This window comes from Balaenoptera physalus (genome assembly GCF_965194825.1).
Source record: "Balaenoptera physalus genome assembly, chromosome: 2".
Lineage (NCBI taxonomy): Eukaryota > Metazoa > Chordata > Mammalia > Artiodactyla > Balaenopteridae > Balaenoptera > Balaenoptera physalus.
In genome coordinates this window covers 11804882-11829251 of record NC_138883.1, presented here as the reverse complement: position 1 = coordinate 11829251, position 24370 = coordinate 11804882, and the positions used below count along the sequence as shown (strand labels likewise).

General features: G+C 43.1%; 1 protein-coding gene across 6 annotated transcripts in view; it reads left to right on the top strand.

Annotated features, from left to right (window-relative positions):
* The window catches only part of GOLGA5 (golgin A5), a 51216-nt gene extending 34361 nt beyond the window's left edge, over positions 1-16855 (top strand). For 2 of the 6 annotated variants that reach the window (XM_082449915.1, XM_082449914.1), the window contains one exon: positions 572-1049. In XM_082449915.1, coding sequence (XP_082306041.1) covers positions 572-596 — 25 coding nt within the window. In that variant the 3' untranslated portion in view covers positions 597-1049. Of the gene's footprint in view, positions 1-571; positions 1050-7954; positions 8258-8909; positions 9120-10908 lie in introns of those variants that run through there. The other 4 variants (XR_014260613.1, XR_014260612.1, XR_014260614.1 and 1 more) reach the window with 4 other exon arrangements.
* Positions 16856-24370: the final 7515 nt, after the last annotated feature.

The window sequence follows — 24370 nt, the reverse complement described above, 5'->3', positions numbered from 1 at the left end:
CTCATCATGTCAGCACCACCATGCGGGAGTCAGTGGAAATGTATCACTGCAGGTCCTTGCTCTGGACCCTAAATCGATCTCTGAAACCTGATACATTATTCCTGTCAAGAATGTCTTCCCATCTCCTCTTCACCAAATCATGGCTAAACCCTCTTTCAAAACACCAACCACAACTCTGTTCTAACAAGCCTTTCCAGCCAACTTCATGTATACCTAGCAGTTTTAATCAGGCCATCTACTCTGCATTGTAATCCCCTGATGGGTTAGTTATGTGTACGTGTGCATGTTTTGAATGTGTTCAAGACTTTGCTCCTCTCAACTGAGAATGCTGTAGGTATTGTAGCTCTTTATTACCTTCCATTGCACTTTTTAGCTCATTTGACTATACAGTTGTTTCTTCCTTGTTTATCCAGTAAACAATGTACTGCGCGCCTGCACAGTTGCAGACACACTAGCCACAGGAATACAGAGACAAACGAGACGTAGCTCCTGCCCTCAGTGCACTGCACAGTGGGCCTTTAGGGAGGATTGATTTATTGGCTAATCCATAAATTGTTTTTTCTTTCTTCAGGCTTTGCTTCACCTCTGGGTCATGATTGTTCTGTTGACTTACACACCAGAAATGCACCATGACCAACCACATGGCAAATGAACTGAGCCTGGTTGTTTTGGTGATTGGTCGTCTCTCTCCAGTTTTGGGGTCTGCAGAAGGGTCACTTGCCTGAAATTCCTGAGAAGGGTACACAAGATTATTTTATCACTACAAGCTTTTAACTTTTTAAGTTATTATACAAGTACTCTGCTACCGAAATCTTCCTCTGATTTCCTTCAAATGGTAAGAGTTTCTAAAAACAAAAATAATCTAACGAGCTCAGCTCTTGCTTTTTCTGAGGTCAGGGGCTCAGTGTATATATGCATACACACGGAGATGCTGGGGGTGTCTGCCTCTGTACAGACCATCCTGTATTTTAGGTGACACTCATTATGGGTTATAATCAGGGAAACTAATTGTATTTAGTGATATAAATAAAATGTTTTCTTTTTGATAATTCAGTCTGCTTTGTATTTTCATATATTTAACTTTGCAAATGTAGATTTATTTTTTACATTGTTAAACGCTTGATTGGTATAAATCTTTCTGTAAATACGTAAGTAAAATTTACTGTGCATTTTTCTTTTAAAAATAATAATTTTTCACTCCCATTTAAACAAGACCTTTCCAGATGGGCATTCACGAGCAGAGCCAGAAATCAGAGCTGATGCCACTTGTAATTGCATTAGTGGTGTGTGCGCTTCTTTTCCTCCCCCTCCCCACCCCACGTGCTGTCTTCCTTTGATTCTTATTCGTTCATCCATTGTCTTCCTTCATCTCTTTTCCTTTTCTCTAGCCTATACCTTGGGTGGGCTCAGGACACCCATAGCCCCTCTGGTAGCATTTAGGAATCAAATTTGGTTTAACACCCTTTGTGTTTTTAAAATACTCCAAGGCAGAGACGATACAGAGTTATTCTTTGAAAAGGGACATTTTCTTTGCCTTAAGTCCAGTATAATGTCTGTTTTGGCTTTCCTTGTCATCTACACGTCTGAATTCTCATTTTGTCTGTGCCGGGCACTGGCAGTCTCTCTTCATACATAATTAGCATATGTAGATCGTGGGCTGGGCGAAGGGTATAGTCCTTCCTGTCAGGAATGCCTTTGCAGTAGCCTGCTGGTGCCTAACAGAAAAGCTGACCAGTTTCTATTCTTAATGATACTTATACTATGACTTTAATTGTCCTATAAATTCTTCAAAAGTTTTGGTATCCTAGATGTATATGTTTCTTATTTTCCATCAGAGAATGAAGTTTTAAAGGTCATCTTAGGTGTGTTTGGGCTTTTTTCCAATTTAACATGAATGAAAAGGGTAGAGAGTTCTATACCATCTAAAACTGGATATGAGATTTTGGAGGGTAGGGTAGAGACATGTTATTAAATCTACATGTCATGGTTATTTTTTTTTAATTAATTAATTATTTTTGGCTGCGTTGGGTCTGTTGCTGCATGCAGGCTTTCTCTAGTTACGGCGAGCGGGGGCTACTGGTTGTTGTAGTGCACGGGCTCTAGGCGTGCGGGCTTCAGTAGTTGTGGCCTGCGGGCTCTAGAGCGCAGGCTCAGTAGTTGCGGCGCATGGGCTTAGTTGCTCCGCAGCATGTGGGATCTTCCCGGACCAGAGCTCGAACCCGTGTCCCCTGCACTGGCAGGTGGATTCTTAACCACTGCACCACCAGGGAAGTCCCTATATGTCATAGTTCTTATTCAGGTGTGATAGCCTATTAGAGTCTGAGCTGTGAAGTCAAGTCTTATCTCAAACAGAGTGAAGAGTTTAGACTTGTTAATATCTTTTAAAGGTTTTTTTTTTTCTCTTCTAATTTGGAACCATTTCTGGAAAATGATTAAAACCAGGTTACATACTTAAAATGGAAAATGGCACCTGCTTCATCATCGTGTATTGCCAGACTTCCCGTCTCTGCATGTCCTCCTGGTTTTTGTTGGGCTGGCTCTAAATCTTTTGTTCGGATGGCTCTAAATCTTTTGTTCAGTTTTTACACATTCTTGGCTTTGGAAATAGTTTGACAAAGTGTTTCTGAGATTATTTTTCTGAAGTTACTTAAATCTTTAATTGACTTTCAGTTTCTGTATTCTTGACCACTAACACACTAGGGGATTTTTAAAAGTCTCCCATTCACTTATCCTCAGATAACACGAAACCTTCTTGACTTACTTAAAAGGATTGTGTGAGAGCTGAATTTTTTTCTTCTCAATGTACTGCTTTGTATTTATAGCTGTCAGTTGGAAAATAAGATTATTTTATTATCTTAAGATTTCCCTTTCTCTAGACTTTGTGCTTTCTAAAACCTACCATTTCTATTGCTGCAGAACAGAGACTTCAAAGGAAAAGCATGGGTTGTTAAAACGTGGAACTAGGTCTACCCTGGTTAGTTTCTTCGATAAGGGAATAATGTCTGGGGCTGGACATTCTAGCCTTCATTTAGGAAGACTTATATACAACTCACCCTGGAGGGGAAAAAAACCCAACCTACTCAAATATGCCTCGCTGGGCTCCAGCTCCCTACTTTAGGAGGTCAGCTGTATTGGAAAAGGCCAGTATGGGCATCTTGGTCTAGATGGAAGTAGAAGGACAGAACTGGCAAAGCCAAAGGGACTAATAGCCTAAAGTTCTTCAGGCTGTGATTGGTCAGAAGAAAGAAATGACAGAAAAATGTCTTAGTGGTTATTCTGAACATGTTGAGGCTAGTATTCTTAGGAACTCTTTTCTGAGTGAGAAGGCTGTGGATTGAATGTTTCTGAACTTCTGCAATTCTAACATGTGGTCTGCTCTTCAGACACAGATTCCAACACAAACACCTCCAAGTAAAGGAAACTTGTTTTTTGTACGAACAGTTGAGCCGTCAGGTGTGTTACACACAGAAACCTCATTTACAGAAGATGTCTTGAAGAAAAAAAGTGGTGGTAAAATAATCTTATGCCATCACAGGACTATAAGATAGTTCAAATTACATACCCTTGTGCTGGCCCCTTCTAGGAACTGGGAATAGAGTGGCGAACAAAAGTCCCTGCCCTCTTGGAGCTTACCTTTGAGTGGGGAAGGCAGACTACAAACATATGCAAAATGTGTCACTAAGAGTTAAATGCTGTGAATAGAGAATGGACTTGAGGATATGGGGAGGGGGAGGGGTGAGATGTGACAGGGTGAGAGAGTGGCATGGACATATATACACTACCAAATGTAAAATAGATAGCTAGTGGGAAGCAGCCACATAGCACAGGGAGATCAGCTCGGTGCTTTGTGACCACCTAGAGGGGTGGGATAGGGAGGGTGGGAGGGAGGGAGATGCAAGAGGGAAGAGATATGGGAACATATGTATAACTGATTCACTTTGTTATAAAGCAGAAACTAACACACCATTGTAAAGCAATTATACTTCAATAAAGATGTTTAAAAAAAAAAACAAAATCGAGGCAAAGGTGTAGAGAGTTGTGGGGGAGGAGAGAGGGAAGTCCTCCCTGCAGAGGTGACACTGGTGCAGAGCCTGAATCAGGTGACAGGCCATGCAAAGTGGAGTGGCAGTGGGTTAAAGTGCAAAGCCCGTGAAAGGTGCTAAATTTGCTGAGGTGAGGACAGGCTGAACCCAAGGAGGTGATTTTCCTATGTAGTTGCAAGGAATAAATACCAGGTCAATGAATTGGTACTTTCCCCCATAACTTCTTGGTCTCCGCATTCATAGTTAATGCCTCATCTTTGTTCAAGTCAAGGACAAAGAGAAAAATGAAATCCAAGAGCAGAGCCCGTCATATCTGAAGGCAAATGTCTCTCATCCTTTGATCAACCAGCCTAAGCACAGCTCACTGTCCGGCACCACCGCTCTTGTGCTATCAGAGCTCATAAACTCAAAATGACATTTCTCATCCCATGAGGACAAAGATACTACCTTTTTTATCCACTATTATATCCTTAACGCCTAGAACACTGCCTGACACATAATCGGCCTTCAGTTGTTGTTCATTGAACTTCATTGACTGAATGAGGCAAAACACTAAATTCACGCATGACGCCTCGAGAGCTCCTCGGACCTTCACTCAGCATCTGTCCCGTCCACGCAGCACCTCTGGTTTCCAAAACCAGAGCAAAGAACTGTAACTGGCCAGGCACATTGCTAGTAGCGAGGACTTAGATTGGGCAGCTTGGCAGGGTTTTCCCAAAGAGGGAAAAGCCATAGTAATTTAAAATGTAAAAGCAAAAGGTGACCTGAGGATTTCGCTGGTCCTAGATGTTCATAGTGAAGACCTTTAATCATCAGGGAAAGTTAAGTCTTGCTTAATGACTCTCTCAAAAGACAGGCAAGGCTGCCTTACAGTGGAGAAGCCTTCTGAAAGCAATAAGATATTTAGACTCACTTTTTGAAAGTTCTGCAAAGCAACATGTAGGTACAATCAGGTTCTTTTCTAATGTCGAATTAAGTTTCCTCTCTACTCCACTGGACCTCTCCTCTTTAGCCGATTAGCTTCTTGTGGTGCTAGTTAAACTGAGTTTACACAAAGTATATAATAAGGTTTATGCATGTAAACTTATCAACTACTAACAATGTGCTTTAACTCACAAATGTGGCTTAAGTCAACTGAACTCAAGAATTAATTAAAACAAATGTAACTGGGGCTAGAACATGCATTCTCAACGTGGGCTGATACCACCTTCAAGGGGGTGAAAATTGATTTTTAGATGGGGAAAAATATCTTACTGTTTTTATATATAAAGCCCAAATATACATGCAGTACATAACACTATATCTGTGACATTAAGATTTTATTGGGGTAGGGAGTAATAATGAAAAAAAAAAAGGTTGAGAAATACTGGGCTAGAAAGATAAAGCAACCTAGATCCTGCCCTTGTGGAGCCTACATTATTTTTTTTTTTCTTTTTTTAATTTTATATTTTTATACAGCAGGTTCTTATTAGTTATCCATTTTATACATATTAGTGTATACATGTCAATCCCAATCTCCCAATTCACTCCCAGCACCACTGCCACCCTCCCCACTGCTTTCCCCCCTTGGTGTCCATATGTTTGTTCTCTACATCTGTGTCTCCATTTCTGCCTTGCAAACCGGTTCATCTGTACCATTTTTCTAGATTCCACATATATACGTCAATATACAATATTTGTTTTTCTCTTTCTGACTTACTTCACTCTGTATGACAGTCTCTAGGTCCATCCACATCTCTACAAATGACCCAATTTCATTCCTTTTTATGGCTGACTAATATTCCATTGTATATATGTACCACATAATCTTTATCCATTCGTTTGTCGATGGGTATTTAGGTTGCTTCCATGACCTGGCTATTGTAAATAGTGCTGCAGTGAACAGTGGGGTGCATGTGTCTTTTTGAATTATGGCTTTCTCTGGGTATATGCCCAGTAGTGGGATTGCTGGGTTATATGGTAATTCTATTTTTAGTTTTTCAAGGAATCTCCATACTGTTTTCCATAGTGGCTGTATCAATTTACATTCCCACCAAAAGTGCAAGAGGGTTCCCTGTTCTCCACACCCTCTCCAGCATTTGTTGTTTGTAGATTTTCTGATAATGTGCATTCTGACCCATGTAAGCTGATACCTCATTGTAGTTTTGATTTGCATTTCTCTAATAATTAGTGATGTTGAGCAGCTTTTCATGTGCCTCTTGCCCATCTGTATGTCTTCTTTGGAGAAATGTCTATTTAGGTCTTCTGCCCATTTTTTGATTGGGTTGTTTGTTTTTTTAATATTGAGCTGCATGAGCTGTTTGTGTATTTTGGAGATTAATCCTTTGTCCGTTGACTCGTTTGCAAATATTTTCTCCCATTCTGAGGGTTGTCTTTTCGTCTTGTTTATAGTTTCCTTTGCTGTGCAAAAGCTTTTAAGTTTCATTAGGTCCCATTTGTTTATTTTTGTTTTTGTTTCCATTACTCTAGGAGGTGGGTCAAAAAAGATCTTGCTGTGATTTATGTCAAAGAGTGTTCTTCCTATGTCTTCCTCTAAGAGTTTTTTTTTTTTTCTTTTATAAATTTATTTTTTATTTTTATTTTTGGCTGTGTTGGGTTTTTGTTGTGTGTGGGCTAACTCTGGTTGCAGCGAGCAGGGGCTACTCTTTGTTGCAGTGTGCGGGCTTCTCATTGCAGCGGCTTCTCTTGTTGCGGAGCATGGGCTCTAGGTGCGCGGGTTTCAGTAGTTGTGGCACGCGAGCTCTAGAGAGCAGGCTCAGTAGTTGTGGTGCACGGGCTTAGTTGCTCCACGGCATGTGGGATCTTCCCGGGCCAGGGCTCGAACCCATGTCCCCTGCATTGGCAGGCGGATTCTTAAGCACTGCGCCACCAGGGAAGCCCCTCCTCTAAGAGTTTTATAGTGTCCGGTCTTACATTTCGGTCTTTAATCCATTTTGAGTTTATTTTTGTGTATGGTGTTATGGAGTGTTCTAATTTCATTCTTTTATGTGTAGCTGTCCAGTTTTCCCGGCACCACTTATTGAAGAGACTGTCTTTTCTCCATTGTATATCCTTGCCTCCTTTGTCATAGATTAGTTGACCATAGGTGCGTGGGTTTATCTCTGTGGAGCCTACATTCTAAGGAAACTGGTTTTTAAAGTCATGCACGATCTGCCCTCACTGCCTCATGAGCTTCAAGCCACCCCCACATCTACTACCCTCCAGCCTCTTGTACTGTCCTAGTCTGTTGCTGTTCCAACTCTTCACTGCCTATTCTTACGGGAAGATTTTACTTCCTGTCCCGCTGATGTCAGCCTTGGCCATATGACCTGACTTGCTTTGGCTGATGAAATGTGAGTGGAAGGGACATGAGCCATTCCCAAGCAGAAGTTTTAAGCATCATCTTATGGTTTTGCCTCCTAACTTGTTCCTCCACCATGAGCCCGACATGTTGTAGACAGGGGCTGCTCCTGGAATGAAGAGGGCGTAGAGCAGAGCCAAAACGTGGCACATGTCAACAATGGACATGTGGCTTGAACAAAAAGTAAAACTTGGCTTTTGTGAGCCCCTGAGATTTGGGAGTTCGGTTTTTACTGCATCACGACCCAGCGATAGATGACTAATGGACCCACCAATGCCCCCTGCTTTCTCTCCACCTCCAGACCTCCCCTCTGCTTAAAGACACTTCCCTTCTTGGTTCCTGGCCCCTCCTGCTGTCAGCTTAGATGCTTCTTTCTCTGTTAAGTCAGAATTCCTCCCTTCCCCTCCCCACCAAAAAAATACCAGGCTAGGTGTCTCTAGTAGGCAGAATAATGTCCACCCCCCCAAATGTGTCTATGTCCTAATCCCTGAAACATATAAATATGTTATGTCAGAACATTGCAGATGTGATTAAGGATTGTAACAAAAGGAGATTATCCTAAATTAACCAGCTGTGCCCGATGTAATCATAAGGGTCCTTAAAAGATGGAAGAAGAAAGCAGCAGAGTCAGAGATGTCATGACAGCAGAAGTCAGAATGATTGAATTGCTGGCTTTGAAGATGGAGGAGGGGCCATGAGCCAAGGAATGCAGGCAGCCTCTAGAAGCTGGAAAAGGCCAGGAAGCAGATTCTCCCCTAGAGCCTCCACAGAGGAATACAGCCCTGCCAAGACTTTGATTTGAACCCAGTGAGACCCACTTCAGACTTCTGACCTCCACGACTGTAAGAGAATAAATTTGTGTTGTTTTTAGGCACTTAGTTTGTGGTAATTTGTTACAGCAGCAATAGACTCTGATACGGTGTCCTTCCCTGGTTATGAACCCCAGTCACACAGTAGTTCCCTAAACATAATACTGACGCTGAATTGAATTGCCTCTTCACTTTCCATCACGCCATCATTCTGGAATGAACAAACAACTTTCTAAACCAGGACTAATGAGGAACAGTGATGGGTGACAAAGTAGTATAAACCTAAGGCTGGATGCTACACCATTCCGGCTTGCTTAAGCCAGCTGTGGTGCTGGGCAAGTCACTTAAATGTCTCTGACCCTCGATTTCCTAATCTTTAAGAATGGAGAATCTGGAAAGAAGCACAAAGGATTTCCCCAGGTAAAAAGAGCATTTTCTAAGTTGAAAGTGTATCCGAGTGTTCGTTTTTTATCGGGTGCTATGTTTATTTTAAAGCTGGATGGGAGTGAGAAAGTAGAAAACGGCCCTACTGACAAACAGTCAGCCATGTTCCCAGCTGAACATGAACAATACTCAGAACAAGACATTGAAAAGGCCACTCTTGTGAGCCTCCAAATTACTAAACACCCCCCCACTCTGACAAGCATTCCTCCTTTCTGAGCAATTGCTGCTGTTTCACCAATAACAACTCAAGCCCCATTTTAACTCTCCTTCTAGGTGACAATCACTGAAGTACTCAGTCACCCAGTTGCCCCTGCTTCTTGACAGCATCCAACCCAGAACAGGCCCCTGGTTCTTTAATGCCCCCCACAATCATCCAGCACAAACACAAACCCTAGAAGAAGCCCGTCTCGTCTCCCCTGCTGGGATCCTCCTGAGGATACCTTCTCCTCAGCTGCAGCGAGCTTGGGAAACCTAACTTTGAAAGTTTGTGTTTTGTTTATTTGTTTTGACTACAGGTGTGGTCTTTGGTCCTCATATTTAATTCTAAATTCACAGACACGCAAACAGGTTCGGAGACCCGTCAAGGTCCTCTAATTAGCTATAAAAATGAGATCAAACATGTCTTTTGTTTGTTTTCATATAGCCATGGGCTTGGACTATTTGGTTACTGAACATGTCAGCTTACCGGGTCTGTCTGGCACCAGGTCTTCTGTTTACCATCTTGGCAAGAACTTTCCAGTAGCTTTTAGTCACTGGAGAAAACCTGCCATATTTTTTCAAATAATGCTTCGTCCTGCGGCAAAGCCAGATGCATTCTGATGAGAGTTTATTAGTGTGAGAGGAAGCAGGTGTGTGTTCCCTGCTGCCATCTGATTTCTTTCTTTGAGCTCTAGAAGCAGACACTCCATCAGCCACCCAAGCGGGATATTGCCTTTCTACAGAAGGTAAACAAGAGGGTTTGCTTTATTTTCAGCCATAATATTGGACCTAAAAAACATTTCAAATCACTTTTTAAAAAAAATCTGATTATTAGAGTAATATTCCTATTGTGAAAAATACAGAAAAGTGTAAAGAAGAAAGTATCATTCATCCATAGACCCATCACTCTAATAAGTCTTCACATCTGGGCCTGTTTTCTTCCAGTCTCTTCTCCCGTTGTGTATGTGTATATACATAGGAAGGTCCAGAAGTGGAGAGAAAACAGCTTATAGTGGAAGTCACACTGTATATTCAATTTTCTATTTTAATTGTATTTCTAAATTACATACTACATGCTCATTATAAAAATTCTAAGCAATACCATATGCCATACCGTACCAAAGTTCTAGTGCCCTTTTAGTGCCTCTCCATCCAGCCACTTCCCAGTGATAACTCCTCTTAAATTAGGAAGAAGCGAGCTTTAGTGCTCAATTGTAAATACTCAGTAAATAAGAATTTAGTGGTGGGTAGGGGTAGGTGTGGCAGTTGTAGAGTGGATTCTTCCCATCCCTTTTGTGGCAGACAGACCCTAAGTTGACCCCCAAGGATCTCCTGTCCATGCCTTTGTGTAATTCCCTCCTCATGAGTGCAGATGGGATCCGTGACTTGCATCTAACCTATAGAATACGGCAAACGTAATAGGATATCAGTGTCTTGATTTTGGTTACATTATAAGGCAAAGGTGGTAGGATGTCAGCTTCCTGATTACATTACATTATGTAAGATTCCATCTTAGCAGACTGGATTCTCCTTGTTGGCTTGATGAAATGAGTGGCTCTGTTGAGGAAGCCCATGTGTCAAGGGATGGTGTGTAACGTTTAGGACCTGATGGCAGCCTCCAGCTGACAGCCAGCAAAAAGCTAGGCCCTCAGTAATACAACTGCCAGGAAATGAATTCTGCTGACAACTTGCACAAACTTGGAAGGAGATTCTTCCCCAGTCAAGCCTCCAGATGAGACCTGGCCAACATCTTGATTATAGCTTTGTAAGACCCGGAACAGAGAACCCAGCTAAACTGTGTCCAGACTCCTGACCCACAGAATTTCAAGATAATAATTGGGTATTGTTTGAAGGTGCTAGAATTGTGGTAATTTGTTACACAGTGATAGGAAACAAATACACCTTTTCTATGCATTTCCATGCTGTAGGGCTAGGACTCCTTGGGTGCAAGCAACAGGTAAGAGCTCAAACTGATATAAGCAAAAAGGAAATCTATAGGTTCACCTAACTTCAGGCACGTTTAAATCCAGGTGCTCAAACAGTGTCAACTGGTGTCTTTCTCTTTCCTTCTTAGTTCTCCTGTGTCAGCTTGACTCACAGGTAGCTACTCCCCAAACAAAGATGACCACACTGCTTCAATTCACATCCTCTCAACCTGACAGCCTCAGTGAAAAAGAGTACCACCTCTTCCCCACACGTCCAGCAAGAGCCCTGGGGTTGATGTCCATTGGCTCTGGTTGGACTAACTGAAGACATATGCCCACCAAACCCTGGAGACGGATGTAGATGGCCCCCACATGCAAACCCCATGAACCAAAAGAGGGAGGGTAGGTGCCAAAAGAAAATAAGGGTGCTGCTAGTTGTGCATGTTATAATCAGTGCAAATGCAATGATTACAAACAACAGCTGTCTACCATAGGTACACGCATATTTGTACATCCAGATTATACACAACTTCATATCCTACTTTGATGATGTAATAGTATCTGACAGTATTGTAGTAAATACCGCCCATATTATTTTTTGCCAATGTTTTTAAAAATAAACATGAAAAACTTTATACTCACAGAAAAGTTGAAAAGACAACACAGTGAATATCCATAGGCCCTTCACCTAGATTCCCCCATTGTTAACATTTTGCGCCATCTGTTCTCTCTTTTTTTTCTCTCTCTCTCTGAATGACCTAAAAATAAATTGCAGACCTCATGGCACTTCATCCCAGGATAGATCCCAGCTTGGATCTGAGAAGAGAGGCAGTCTCCTATATAACAAGAGTACCACTGACACAGCCAATAAATTTAACATTGTGCAAGGATATTACCTAATATCCAGTCCATATACACATTTTTCTAATAGTCCAAAAAATGTTCTTTGTCAGCTGTTTAAAATTGTTTTCTGGTCCAGGATCCAATCCAAGATTACACTGGATTATCCCATCCCCCCCGGCCCCTTTCATCTAGAACAGCCCTTTCTCCCCATGCCCCTTTTTTAGTCCTTCTTGCTTTGATATTTAAAAAAAAATTTTTTTACTGGAGTAGAGTTGATTTACAATGTTGTATTAGTTTCAGGTGTACAGCAAAGTGAATCCGTTATACGTATACACATATCCACTCTCTTTTTTAGATTCTTTTCCATGTAGGTCATTACAGAGTATTGAGTAGAGTTCCCTGTGCTGTACAGTAGGTCCTTATTTGTTATCTGTTTTATACATAGTAGTGTGTAGGTGTCAATCCCAATCTCCCCACCCCAATATTTTGAAGCGTGTGGGCCAGTTATCCTGTAGAAAGACACACAACATGGATGTCTGTTTCCTCACAATTCGATTCAGTTCTCACATTTTGGGGAGGAATTCCTGTACAAGTGATGTCAGGTCAGCACATCAATCCCGGAGCCACAGCATGTCAGTGATGCTAAGTTTGACCACTTAGTTAAAATGGCTCCTGCCCAGTCTCTCCATCATAAAAGCATATTTTTCCTTTTTTTTTTTTTTTTTTTGGTAATAAGTATTTTGTGGAGTGATACCGTGAGACCATGCAAATACCCTTTTCCCCAACAAATTTTCAGTGGTTTTAGAATGCACTGGCAAAAAGAAAAAACAAAACAAAAAAGAATGCACTGGTGATCCTTGCTTGAATTATTATATTGGTGGTTACAAAATGATGATTTATAAATATATCATTTTTTTCTACCATTGTTAGCTGGCCTTTTTCTTTCCCACCACTCTTTTTTTTTTTTTTAAATACTATCACTGTGTACTTATGAATTCTTTTTTAAAACATTATTTGTGTTGAAATCCAATGTGGTCATTATTCTTGTTGATAATTAAACTGTCCCAGGTTTGGCCAGAGGGAGCCCCTTCAAGCCAGCTCTGGCGTCCTTTCCACCTGTCCCCCTTCATTTTGGAGCACATCTTTCCTTTCCAGCATACCAAGATGTTCCAGTCTACTCTGGAACATACCCTGCCCTGGACCTGGAATCAGCCATTTCTGCAAAAAAGGTTCCTTTTCATGGAGAAAGATAGAAAGCAAGATGTCGACATTAGGACCTTCCAGACAATTTTTCAAGTTGCTAACCACATAATATTTCCAGTAACTGGTTGGACCACCACTTAACTATTCCATTAATACTGGGTACTTTGGAGGGAAAGAATCTTTCACTATTCAAAATAACACTGTGATGAAATGCCTTGTGCATAAATATATTTTTTGAACTGAGTGCCTTAGGACACATTCCAGAGGAGAGTCACTGGGTTAAAAGTAGAGGCACTTTTCCGACGCGCTTTGCAAGTCACCCAGCTGCCCTCCAGAGAGACAGTAGCCAGCTTGCCGCGCACCAGGAGTAGACCAGTTTCTTAGTGCCTTCTCACCTGCAGCAAGTATTAGAATAGAAACGAGAGAGCAGTTCTTAAAATCCAATGGAGAGCACGGTATCTCATTGGTTTAATATTCATTTGACTACTGGTTAGGTTGAATATAATCAGGTAGAACATATTTCATGTTTGTTATTTGAATATGTTTTATAAAATCAGGTCATTTTAATGGGAAGACTCAGTAAAAGAGGAACTGCGTGAGTACCATCTAGGTTCTCGTAATTTCTAGATAGTGTATGTGTTTGGTATGATCGCCAAGTGGGAGGGGGACAGACTCTGCTGGGGTCACCAGCAAATGAGGCTCAAAGACCCGAGGCCCCCAGCCTCTGGTCAGTACCTGCTGCAGCACCCAGGGAACCCCCAGGTGACCAGTGCAGCACCCTTCCCTGCGTGCAAAGCCAAGTGGGGAATCACAGCCACAAAGGTGCCCTTAGTCCTGCCAAACAGCTCTATAAGCCCCAAGGGGTGGCCTTCACCCCAAGGATTTTGTTCTTAGAGGTCAGGGCGGCTATCAGGAGGAAGCAGCATGCCACCCGGAGTTTGACTCACTTCCTTCGATGTACTGATCAACAGTCAACGATAGGGAATGCTGGAAAGCAAAGGAGAGAGCTTGTCACTAACATGAGAGCATGCAATGCCACTATTTGTGGCTGAACGGTTAAGTACATAGTCAGCCAGCAATAGGCCATCTGCTTCCAACCAAGCATCTATAGACAGAAGAGCTTTGATCCCATGCCAGCTAGTCATAGGTTTAATACCACCATCGTCTCAAAGTAGTGAATGAGTGTAAACAATAATTCAAGATATCTTCAGCAACTGTAATGTGATATCAAAATATGTGTGACTTCCACTGGAAACATATTCACAGGTATAAAATTATGGTTTGTTGTCTATATTCATAATAAAAGGAAAATGCTAAATTTTAGTTCAAGAATAAAGAAAATAATGATATAATTTTCCCCATTTAACTTCATGGGTCCCCTGAATTCTATCCATAGACCTCTCAAGGGTCCAACAGTGGTTAACAACCCCTGCATAGATGGAAGGACCCTGGGTCCCTGAGCCCCTGCTGAGAAGGCCACCTGATGACCACCTACTTGCTCTGAGTGAACAATAAATGAACTCTTTTTCTACTAGGCCACTGAGATTTGGAAGTTGTTTGTTACAGCAGCTAGCATTACTTGTTCTAACCAACACAGAAATCAAGCCTTAGATTCAAGAAGTCCAACGAACCCCAGAAAGATGTGCCAGGATGAGAACCTGGCAGTCTGACCACAGGGCCAGTCTTTTCCCCCATCCCCACACCCACCCCACTGTCTTCCTGGTTGTGTGAGTGGGTGTACGTCACAATCTCTCTGGGCTTCAGATACTTCAGCCTTTTGTTTTCTTAGTGAACAAATATGAGACAAAGACAAAACAAGACCTGGGAATGCTTTGGAGAAAGAAAAAACACAAGTTCAAGGTCAGAGTGCAAAATAATACCATTAAGATACCATTCCTCAGCAACAAGTAGTGGGAATTATGCACCTGCAGCTCAGACAGACCTGGCTCTGCCAATTGCTTGGAGAGTCACTAGGCCTCTCTGAGCCTCTGTTTCCTTATCTGTAAAATGGAGACCTAGCCCCTGCAGTGATTGCAAAGATTAGATGAGATAGGGTATGCAACCGTGTCTGATTCTGCCTGGCATACATCAGGCGCTGGATAAATGCAGGCTCCCTTCTCCGGTGTCTCCTGTTCACTGGGAAAACCCCGGGGGCTTGGAAGGAAGACTTGGAGCAGTTTTGCCAGGCCACCTGATGAAAAGAGGGTATTTTTGCAAGCTCCGTTTCCTTGCTCAGCCTATGTGGATTGCTATTTCCTGCCAAGGCTTAATTAAATCCTGGAGCAGTGAGCACAGATAATTAACGGTGAGGCTCATTAGGCGTGACTTTGGTTAATGTCTATGACTGTGGAAGATCCTAGTCACGGGCAATTAGTATTTATCATGTAATTAGGATGCTCAGTTGGCAGGAAGCGGGTGAGCAGCTTGGCTGTGTGGGGCGGCAGGTGGAGGGCTGGGCCTCGCCTGGGCATAGCAGGCTGGATGCGAGCCGGACAGGGACACGCGTCCTGGGAGGGGTTGTGGCCGAGCTTTGCTCTGTGCATGGAGGCCACACGGACAGCTTGAACCCTGAGCAGCTCTGCCTTCAGCCAGACGCTTTCAGCTCAGGGGTTCAACAAGCAGAAGCCGGGCGGGGGCGTATGTGAACTTTGAGTTACAATAAAATGGGAAAAGAAACTATTGAAAATTTTACATTGTATTTATTTGCATTCTGAATAGGTAATATATTCACATAACATCAAAATGTATACAAAGACAAACAGCGGAAACCTTCTTCCCGCCCTGACCCCCACCTGCCCAGTTCCCACCCATCCGCACCCTAGGGTGAGACTGATAACTGCTGACCCTGGGTTTCTGTGGATCCTTTTCAGATGTGGTGCTTTGCATGTACAAGCAAATCCAAATATGTACCCTCTCCCCACCTGAAAAAAAAGTATTAGCATAGAAATATACTGTTTTGATTCTTGCTTTTTTTTCTTTTTAACAATAAAGCTTTTCTTTAGGGCAGTGAAACGGCTCTGTATGATACTATAACGGTGGATACATGTCGTTATAAACACGTCCAAACCATGGACAAGAGTGAACCCCAGTGTGAACTATGGAGTTTGGGTGATGGTGATGTGTCAGTGTGAGTTCATCAACTGTAGTAAATGCACCTCTCCATGTGGGTGTTGGTGGAGAATGCTCTGCTTGCCGGGGCGTGTGGTATATGGGAAATATCTGTCCCTTTGGCTCAATTTTGCTATGAATCTAAAATTGCTCGAAAAAATAGTCTCTTAAATTTTTTAACTTCATTTTTTAAAGAGCTGCAGGGAATTCCACTGGACAGATGTGTCTCAGTTTTTTTAACTGTTGCCTCCTAGTGGACATTTAGGCCGTTTCCAGTCTTCTGCTCTGACAAACAGCACCCCAGTGAATAACGTTGAAGGGGCGATGACCACTGTGATCTTCACGTGGGGGCGTGTCCCTGCAGGCCAAATGCTGTGGCAAAGAGACCTTGGCTGGCAGGAAAGGGTGGTCCGCCATCCCCTGGGCCACTGTCCTGTGCTCTGTTTGCAGGAAGGAGAGAGAGAAAACCCAGGTAAATGAGCCCTTTAAACAGTTGTGTGGATCACTTCTGTCCCCATGCCACTGGTGAGGGCACAGTGGCACGGCCACAGCTGGCTGCTGGGAAGTGTGTCCAGCTGGAAGCATGCCTGGAAGAAGGGGGCACAGAACTGACAGCACAGATAGCCAGCAATCAGTCCCAAGGGAAATGCCCAGACCTGCACATACTGGACCAATGGATAGAGACTGGAAGGTAACGAGTTCTTGGTAAAATGTGTTTGACAGACAAACATCTCTTGAACCGTGAGCTCAAAAGAAAGACATGAAATTTGGGAACCACTGACCAGATGATCCCTTCCGGCTCTTTAAAAGAAATCTCAAAAAAAACCACAAAACAAAACCTAAAATCCAGAAAACAGCAAGTGTTGGCAAGGATGTAGAGAAATTAGAACCCTTTGTGCACTGCTGGTAGGATTGTAAAATAGTCTTACAGTTATGGAAAAACATATGGAGGTTCCTCAAAAAATTAAAAATAGATGACCATATGATCTATCAATCCCACTTCTAGATATATATCCGAAAGAACTAAAAGCAGTGACTCAAACAAATATTGTTTGTATGTTTATTGCTATATGTTCATAGCATTATTCACAATAGCTAAGAGGTGGAAGCAACCCAGATGTCCATCAACACATGAATGGATAAACAAAATACGGTATAAAAATACAAAGGAATATTACTCAGCCTCAAAAAAGAAAGTCGGACACGTGCCACAACTTGGATGAATCTTGAGGACATTACGCTAAGTGTAATGAGCCAGTCATGAAAAGATAAATACTGTATGATTCCACTTATATGTGGTATCTTAAATAATCAAATTCTTCGAAACAGAAAGTAGAATGGTGGTTGCCAGGGGCTGGGGTAGGGGCAGGGGGACGAGAGAGGAACGGTGAGCTGATGATCAACGGGTACAGACTTTGACTTGCAAGATGTAAAAGTTCTGGAGCTCTATTTCATAACAATGTAAATATACTTAACACTGCTCAACTGTACACTTAAAAACGGTTAAGACGGTAAAATTTACGTGTTTTTTTGCCACAATAAAAAATCTATGAATGTACAACTGAAACTAATACAACATTGTAAATCAACTATACTTCAAGAAAAAGTTGTTTGTTTTGAAAAAAATTTTGTTAATGCATTAAAAGAGAAAGAAAGAAATCTCTGGGCTATCTTTAAAATGTTCATGCTCTGTGGCTCAGCTACTCCACTTCTTAGCAAGTAGGGGGAAAACCTATACAATTATTTAAGCGTCAACAGTTCAAGGTGGATTCATTTATATTTATATTAGCATAAAATTGAAAACAACCCCAATGTCTAGAAATGGAAGCGTAGTTGAAGAACTATGGCATCCCCAGTCATAGAAAAATACTGAAGACATTTTAAAAATGCACAAGAAAAAGTGCTTACAGAGGATTTATGAACACGGAGAAAGCAAACTTACAATTAATGAAAAAAGAGGAATCAAAATGTTAGGTACCATGCTACGTCAAACCAAAAAAGATCTTCGTACACACACACACACACACACACACACACACAAACACACACACACACACGGAGGAAATGACAGCAAAGTGCTCACAGCATAATCTTCAGGCATAAGATTACAGGGGACTGTTTTTCTTCCTTTCCTCTTGGTTTCTCTCAGTTTCCAAAAGTTAGCAGACAATTTTTTATCATGAAAAATCCCCCACTTGTGGATAAACAAACTGTGGTGCCTCCAGACAGTGGAATATTATTCAGCTCTACCCATTATGCCCTCAAATGACAGGGAGGATTCTGAAAGGCGTATGCTGAGTGAAAGAACCCAGTCTGAAAAGGCCACACTTTTTTAGTTGTATGACTCCAACTACAGGACATTCTGGAAAAGGCAAAAAAATGATGGAGACAGTAAAACCATGATCAGTTGCCAGAGGTTAGGAGGGAAGGGAAGAATGAATAGGTGGGATGTTTAGGGCAGTGAAACTACTCTGTATGACCCTGTGATGGAGGCTACATGTCAATGCATTTGTCCAAACCCACAGAGTGTGCAGCACCTGTGAGCTCTATGGGGAGTCGCTGTTTAACGGGTACAGAGTTTCTGTTTGAGAGATGGATAGTGGTGATGGTTGCAGAAGAGTGTGAAAGCACTTTATGTCACTGAGCTGTACACTTGAAAATGGTTAGAATAGTGAATTCTGTGTTATGTGTATTTTACCACAACTAAAAAAAAATCATGAACCCTGTAAACTCTGGACTTTAGGAATAATAATTCACTGATTGTGACAAACGTGCCACACGAATGCAAGGGGTTTGTAGGGGAAACTGAGGGGTGGGGAGGCAGGGGCTCTACGGGAACTCTCTGTACTTTCTGCTAAATTTTTCTGTAAACTTAAAATTGCTCTAAAAAAAATAAAGTCTATTCATTAAAAAAAAAATCCTCACTTTGCTTTTCATTAAAACCACAGCCTGGATTTTGTCAACAGCCGTCTTGCAGGCTGTATGTCTTCCCGGTGGATCTGAACGGGCTCTTGTGCCGGGAGAGAGGGGTCAGCTATGAATCACTCCTTGGATCGGAGAGGTGACCAGTCTCAGCCTGGCCTTGAGAGCAGCCATTTGTCATCCTGGTGGGACACTGCTCTCTCCAGGGACGCTCACGGGACGGGGGACACTTGTGAGTGTCGCCTCCCCTGGGGAGGTCAGTTCTCAGGCAGTGTCAGAGCGTGGTGGGGGGGGGGGTGTGAGGGTGAGGGGATGTTCCTGGCCATCAGGTGCAGGGGTGGAGGGACAGAGACCATGAAGCCACCCCTCCCCCTGCACTGGGGTTCCAATTCCAGCCTCCGGACCTCAGTCACCTCGTCTGCAAATGGGACAATAAACTTCCTTTGCTCCCCACTCCTGCCAAACCTCCTGGGTCTCTGGGGCACCTAGAGGGGTACAGCCCTGTGCTGGATGTTACATACATCCTTGCCCCAATCCACAGGGGAGAAGGCAGAGGCCACGGAGAGGGCCAGTGATCTGCTTCAGGGCACGGCCTCCATCCGCTTTGGTGGGACTGGGCTTTGGGCATACTGATGTACTCTGACGATTGCCTGGAGTGATTTATTGGGGCTTAAGGTAACCTTGAACCTTTTTCCAGAAAGATCCTGTACCCAAGGGCCCTGAGATAAAGGCTGCTCTTTTCCTGCTTTGTATTTATTGTTTTTAAATAATTTACCATTGTTTTTAAGTAATTGCATTTGTTGTAAATAATTTACCAGAAAACGAATCAATGTTCTGTGTGGAACATTTAGACCATACAGATAGAGAGAAGAAAATTAAGATTACCTCTATTCACACCACCCAGAAATACAGCTCTGGACATTGTGAAGGACAACCTTTTGGTCCCTTTTCCTAGGGCTCTTTACTCGTTCATTATGCAAACTCTTATTACCACTTCCTGGTTGTCAGGCACTGTCCTAGGCTCTGGGAACACAGTATGACAAATAAGATTTGGTTTCTGACCTCAAGGAGATTTAAATGGAGACACACACACGCGCAACACGCACACACACACTCTCTCTCTCTCTCTCTCAGTTGGTTTGGCTTTGGTACTCAACATAATGATCATCAGGAACAGGATGTCTTGAGACCATTTTTCCCCACTTAATGTATTATGAACACTTTCCCAAGTGATTAAATATGGTTTCACAGAATCATCTAAATGGCTACATAGTGTTCCATTCTGTGGATGTGCCATCGTTTATTTAACCCGTCTATTGTTGAACATTTAATGCTTCAGTGAAAAGCTTTTATAGCTGTATCTTTGTGCACAGCAATGGTTCTTTCTTTAGGCTAACTACCTAGAAGAGGAATTGCTGGGTCAAGTCATGTTGCTATTTATTGCCTAACTCTCCTCCAGAACACGGAACTGGCTTTCTCTCCCTTTGGCAGGACAAGAGTTCTCATGTCCTCCTGCCAGCACTGAGCATTGTCAAGCCTTCTAAGCTTTTTTTTTTTCACTTTTTGGTATAATTTCAGGTTTACAGAAAGATTGTAAGAATAGTGCAAAGAACTTCCCCCTTACCCAGATTTACCAAGTGCTAACATTACCCCCATTTGCTTGTCTTCTCCCTTTTTTCTGAACAATTTGAGACTACGTTGCAGGTATCATGACTCTTTACCCCAAGTATTTCACTGTGTTTCCTAACAACCTCTTACATAACCACTGGACAATGATAAAAAAAATCAGTAATTTAGCCTTGATACAATACTACTATTTTCTAATCCATAGTCCATATTCAAAATTTACCAATTATTCTAATAATGTCCCTCCTGTCCAGGATCCAAATGCAGGATTGATTATACACTGGGTTTAGTTGTCACTTCTCTATGGTCACCTATAACCTGGAGCATTATACGTTTTTAATACCTTTGCCAACGTGACAGGTCCAAATAGTATCCTGTTGTAATAATGTTCATGTCCTTGATTTCTGGTGAATTGTTCATTTGTCTATCTCCTTTTATGCACTGCCTGCTGGTGTCTCTGTGTCCCCCCGGAGGGGGGGATGTCCTCTTTCTCTCATGGATTTATACCAGTACTTTAGGAATCAGACGTGGTTCCTGGAAAAAGGGCTGACCAGTCACCGCCCCCCGCCCCGATCCTCCCAGTGTCCTGTCTCCAGGTCGGCCTTTGGCCAGGGTTTTGAAAGAGCACAGTTGTCTGATCGGAGCAAGGACACCCATCCTTCCTTCTAAACTCTGGGGAGGATGAATGTGATTCCTGTTGGGTTTGACATTTCCTGTGGGATCTGACCCTCTGCCAAGCTGGGCTCTGTTTCCGAGAGGCCACCTGCTGAGTGTCAGCGGCCCCCAAGGTTGCTACTGATCAATGGCTCCTGACAACCAAGGCTGGTCTGTGTCCTGGGAGGAGGGATTGTGCGCAATGGAAAGCCCCCCAGGGCGCACCGCAGGGCTGCACCTGCCTAAGATGGACAAGCCCTTAACCCATCTGAGCCCTTTCGTCTTCCAGGAAGACGGAAAATGCCAAGGTTCACAGACTCTGAGACACCAGCCGGGATGCAACTGTCAATGCCAGCACCACTCTGCATTATCTTATCACTTATAAGTGTTATTTTGTATATAGATTTTATTAAATCAGTTATCACTCTTTTGTGCAGTCATAAAAAGCAAACCATGAAAAAAAGAAACTTCAGTAGTCACAATCTGACTCTTCTGAATCACATTTTTTTTCCTTCTCTCATGTCTTAATTTTTTCTAATAAGGGAAATTTAAATACACAAAAGTTAGTGGAAATAGGGTAATGAATTCCCAGGTAATTGTCATCATCTCTGGTCTTATCCACATCCCCCTTCCCGGATTAGTATACAGTAGACTTCAAGACATCATATAATTTCCCCTGTGAACAGTTCAGGTTTTGTCTGCAAAATATAAGGTCCTTTTGTTTTCAACATCATCCTAATATCACATCACACCTAAAAAACAACGTGGGCTTCCCTGGTGGCACAGTGGTTAAGAATCCGCCTGCCAATGCAGGGAACACAGGTTCGAGCCCTGATCTGGGAAGATCCCACATGCTGTGGAGCAACTAAGCCCGTGTGCCACAACTACTGAGCCACTGAGCCTGTGCTCTAGAGCCTGTGAGCCACAACTACTGAGCCCATGTGCCACAACTACTGAGCCTGTGCTCTAGAGCCCGTGCTCCATAACAAGAGAAGCCACCACAATGAGAAGCCCGCACACCACAACGAAGAGTTGCCCCTGCTGGCCACAACTAGAGAAAGCCCACGTGCAGCAACAAAGACCCAACCCAGAAAGAGAGAAAGGAAGAAAGAAAGAAAGAAAGGAAGAAAGAAAGAAAAAGGTAGATGTTAAAAAAAAGAAATCACGTTATTATTTTTTTTAATTTATTTTATTTATTTATTTTTGGCTGTGTTGGGTCTCTGTTGCCGTGCGTGGGCTTTTTCTAGTTGCGGTGAGCGGGGGCTACTCTTCGTTACGGTGCGCGGGCTTCTCTTTGCTGTGGCTTCTCTTGTTGCGGAGCACGGGATCTAGGTGCGCAGGCTTCAGTAGCTGTAGCACACGGGCTCAGTAGTAGTGGCTCATGGGCTCTAGAGCACAGGCTCAGTAATTGTGGCGCACAGGCTTAGTTGCTCCATGGCTTGTGGGATCTTCCTGGACCAGGGCTCAAACCCATGTTCCCTGCATTGGCAGGTGGATTCTTAACCACTGTGCCACCAGGGAAGTCCCTATAATGTGATTTCTTAATACCATGAAAATATCAAGTCCATGTTAAATGTTCTTATTTTTCTATAGTTGGTTTGTAATGGCCTTCGTGTAAGTCTCTATTTTGTTGATACACCTCTTAAGTCTCTCTGTTATCCCTCCCTCATTTTTCTCCCCTTACAATTTGTTTGTGGAAGAAACTGGGTCATTTGTTCTGCAGAGATTTTCCATTTTGGATTTTTCTGATTGCATTTTACAGTGTCATTTAGCATTCCTCTGTCCCCTGTATTTCCTGCAAACTGGCAGTTAGAGGGTTTTTTAGACAATCAAGAGGAGAAAGTATCCCAGGTGCCTCTCTTGGTCAATGCGAATTTCCCTTAAAGGGGGTTTGGAAAAGCGTTAGAAATGACTGAAGATGTTGGGACGGTGGGATTGGGACCCGCTGGGTAAGCAGTTTGGGGTGGGACACGTCCCCCTCTGGGTCTCCTCTCAGCCGAGGAGCTTAGCGTTGCCTCACTGCCCCTCCCTGGTGCTGACTTTCTGGGATCATTTGGGTAAGGCCTCCAGGGTGCATCACTGATTGGCAACAATGAGCTTGGCCCGGGCTTCTCCAGCCTGAGAACTGAAGGCAGCTGATTCACCTGGTACCAGGCGACCTCAGCTTCCTGTGCAGGCACCGTCAGACCCTTGAACGTGGTGCCCAGGAGTGGGGGCTGGGAAGCCGGCCTGTTTGCAGACGTCCCAGTGGTGTCTAGAGCCACACTCCTCCTGGTCACATTTACTGGAACATTTACTTCCAAGGTCCCCTGAGTGCTGCTCTTTCCTTAAATAACCCAGAGGGGGCGCCAGTGGGTCTCCTCCCGCACAAGTCACAGTTCCAAAGGTTTCTTCCCTTCTGTTTTCTTTTCTTTCTTTTTTCCTTTTCTTCTTTCCTTCTCTCCCCCTACCTCCTGCCTACTCTCTCTGGTTTTTTTCCCTCCTCTTTTTTTTTTTATTAATTGTTATTGGACTATAGTTGATTTACAATGTTGTGTTAGTTTCTGCTGTACAGCAAAGTGAATCAGTTATACACGTATACACATTCTTTTTTAGATTCTATTCCCATATAGGCCATTACAGAGTATTGAGTAGAGTTCCCTGTGCTATACAGTAGGTTCTTATTAGTTATCTATTTTATATACAGCTGTGTGTACATGTCAATCCCAACCTCCCAATTTATCCCTCCCCCCACCTTTCCCCCTCTTTAATGACCAACTCAGTCATTTTCCAGTGTCCTAAGGGGAGCTGCTATTTAACAAAACCTGCAGCAGGTGGGGGACTGCGTGAAGCTGAGTTGCATGAAGCAGGGCTGACCCCATGGAATTGGCCTTAGTACCCACACAACACAGATGAGGGGTCGGGAGGTCCGGGTTCAAGTCCTGCTTCTGCCGTCAGCTGTGGAAGACCTCCCTTCCCTCCTCCTCCAATGGTCCTACATCCCGACCCTACCACTTAGCCGCTGTGTGAACTTGGGCAAGTTGCCTGACCTCTCTGAGCTTTCCTCACAAGTAATATAAGGCAGGTAGTGGATCCCTACATCACGGGATTAAATAAGGTGACGGTCTGAACACAGAGCCTGGTGCACAGTAAGCGCTCCATAGCATTATTACTTATAAAGACAAGGTCGGGCTCAGGAACTGCTTTCCCTCTCGGGTCTGAGAAATGCTAGTCTATTAATGATTACAACCTGTGAGCCTACATGTTTGGGGGATG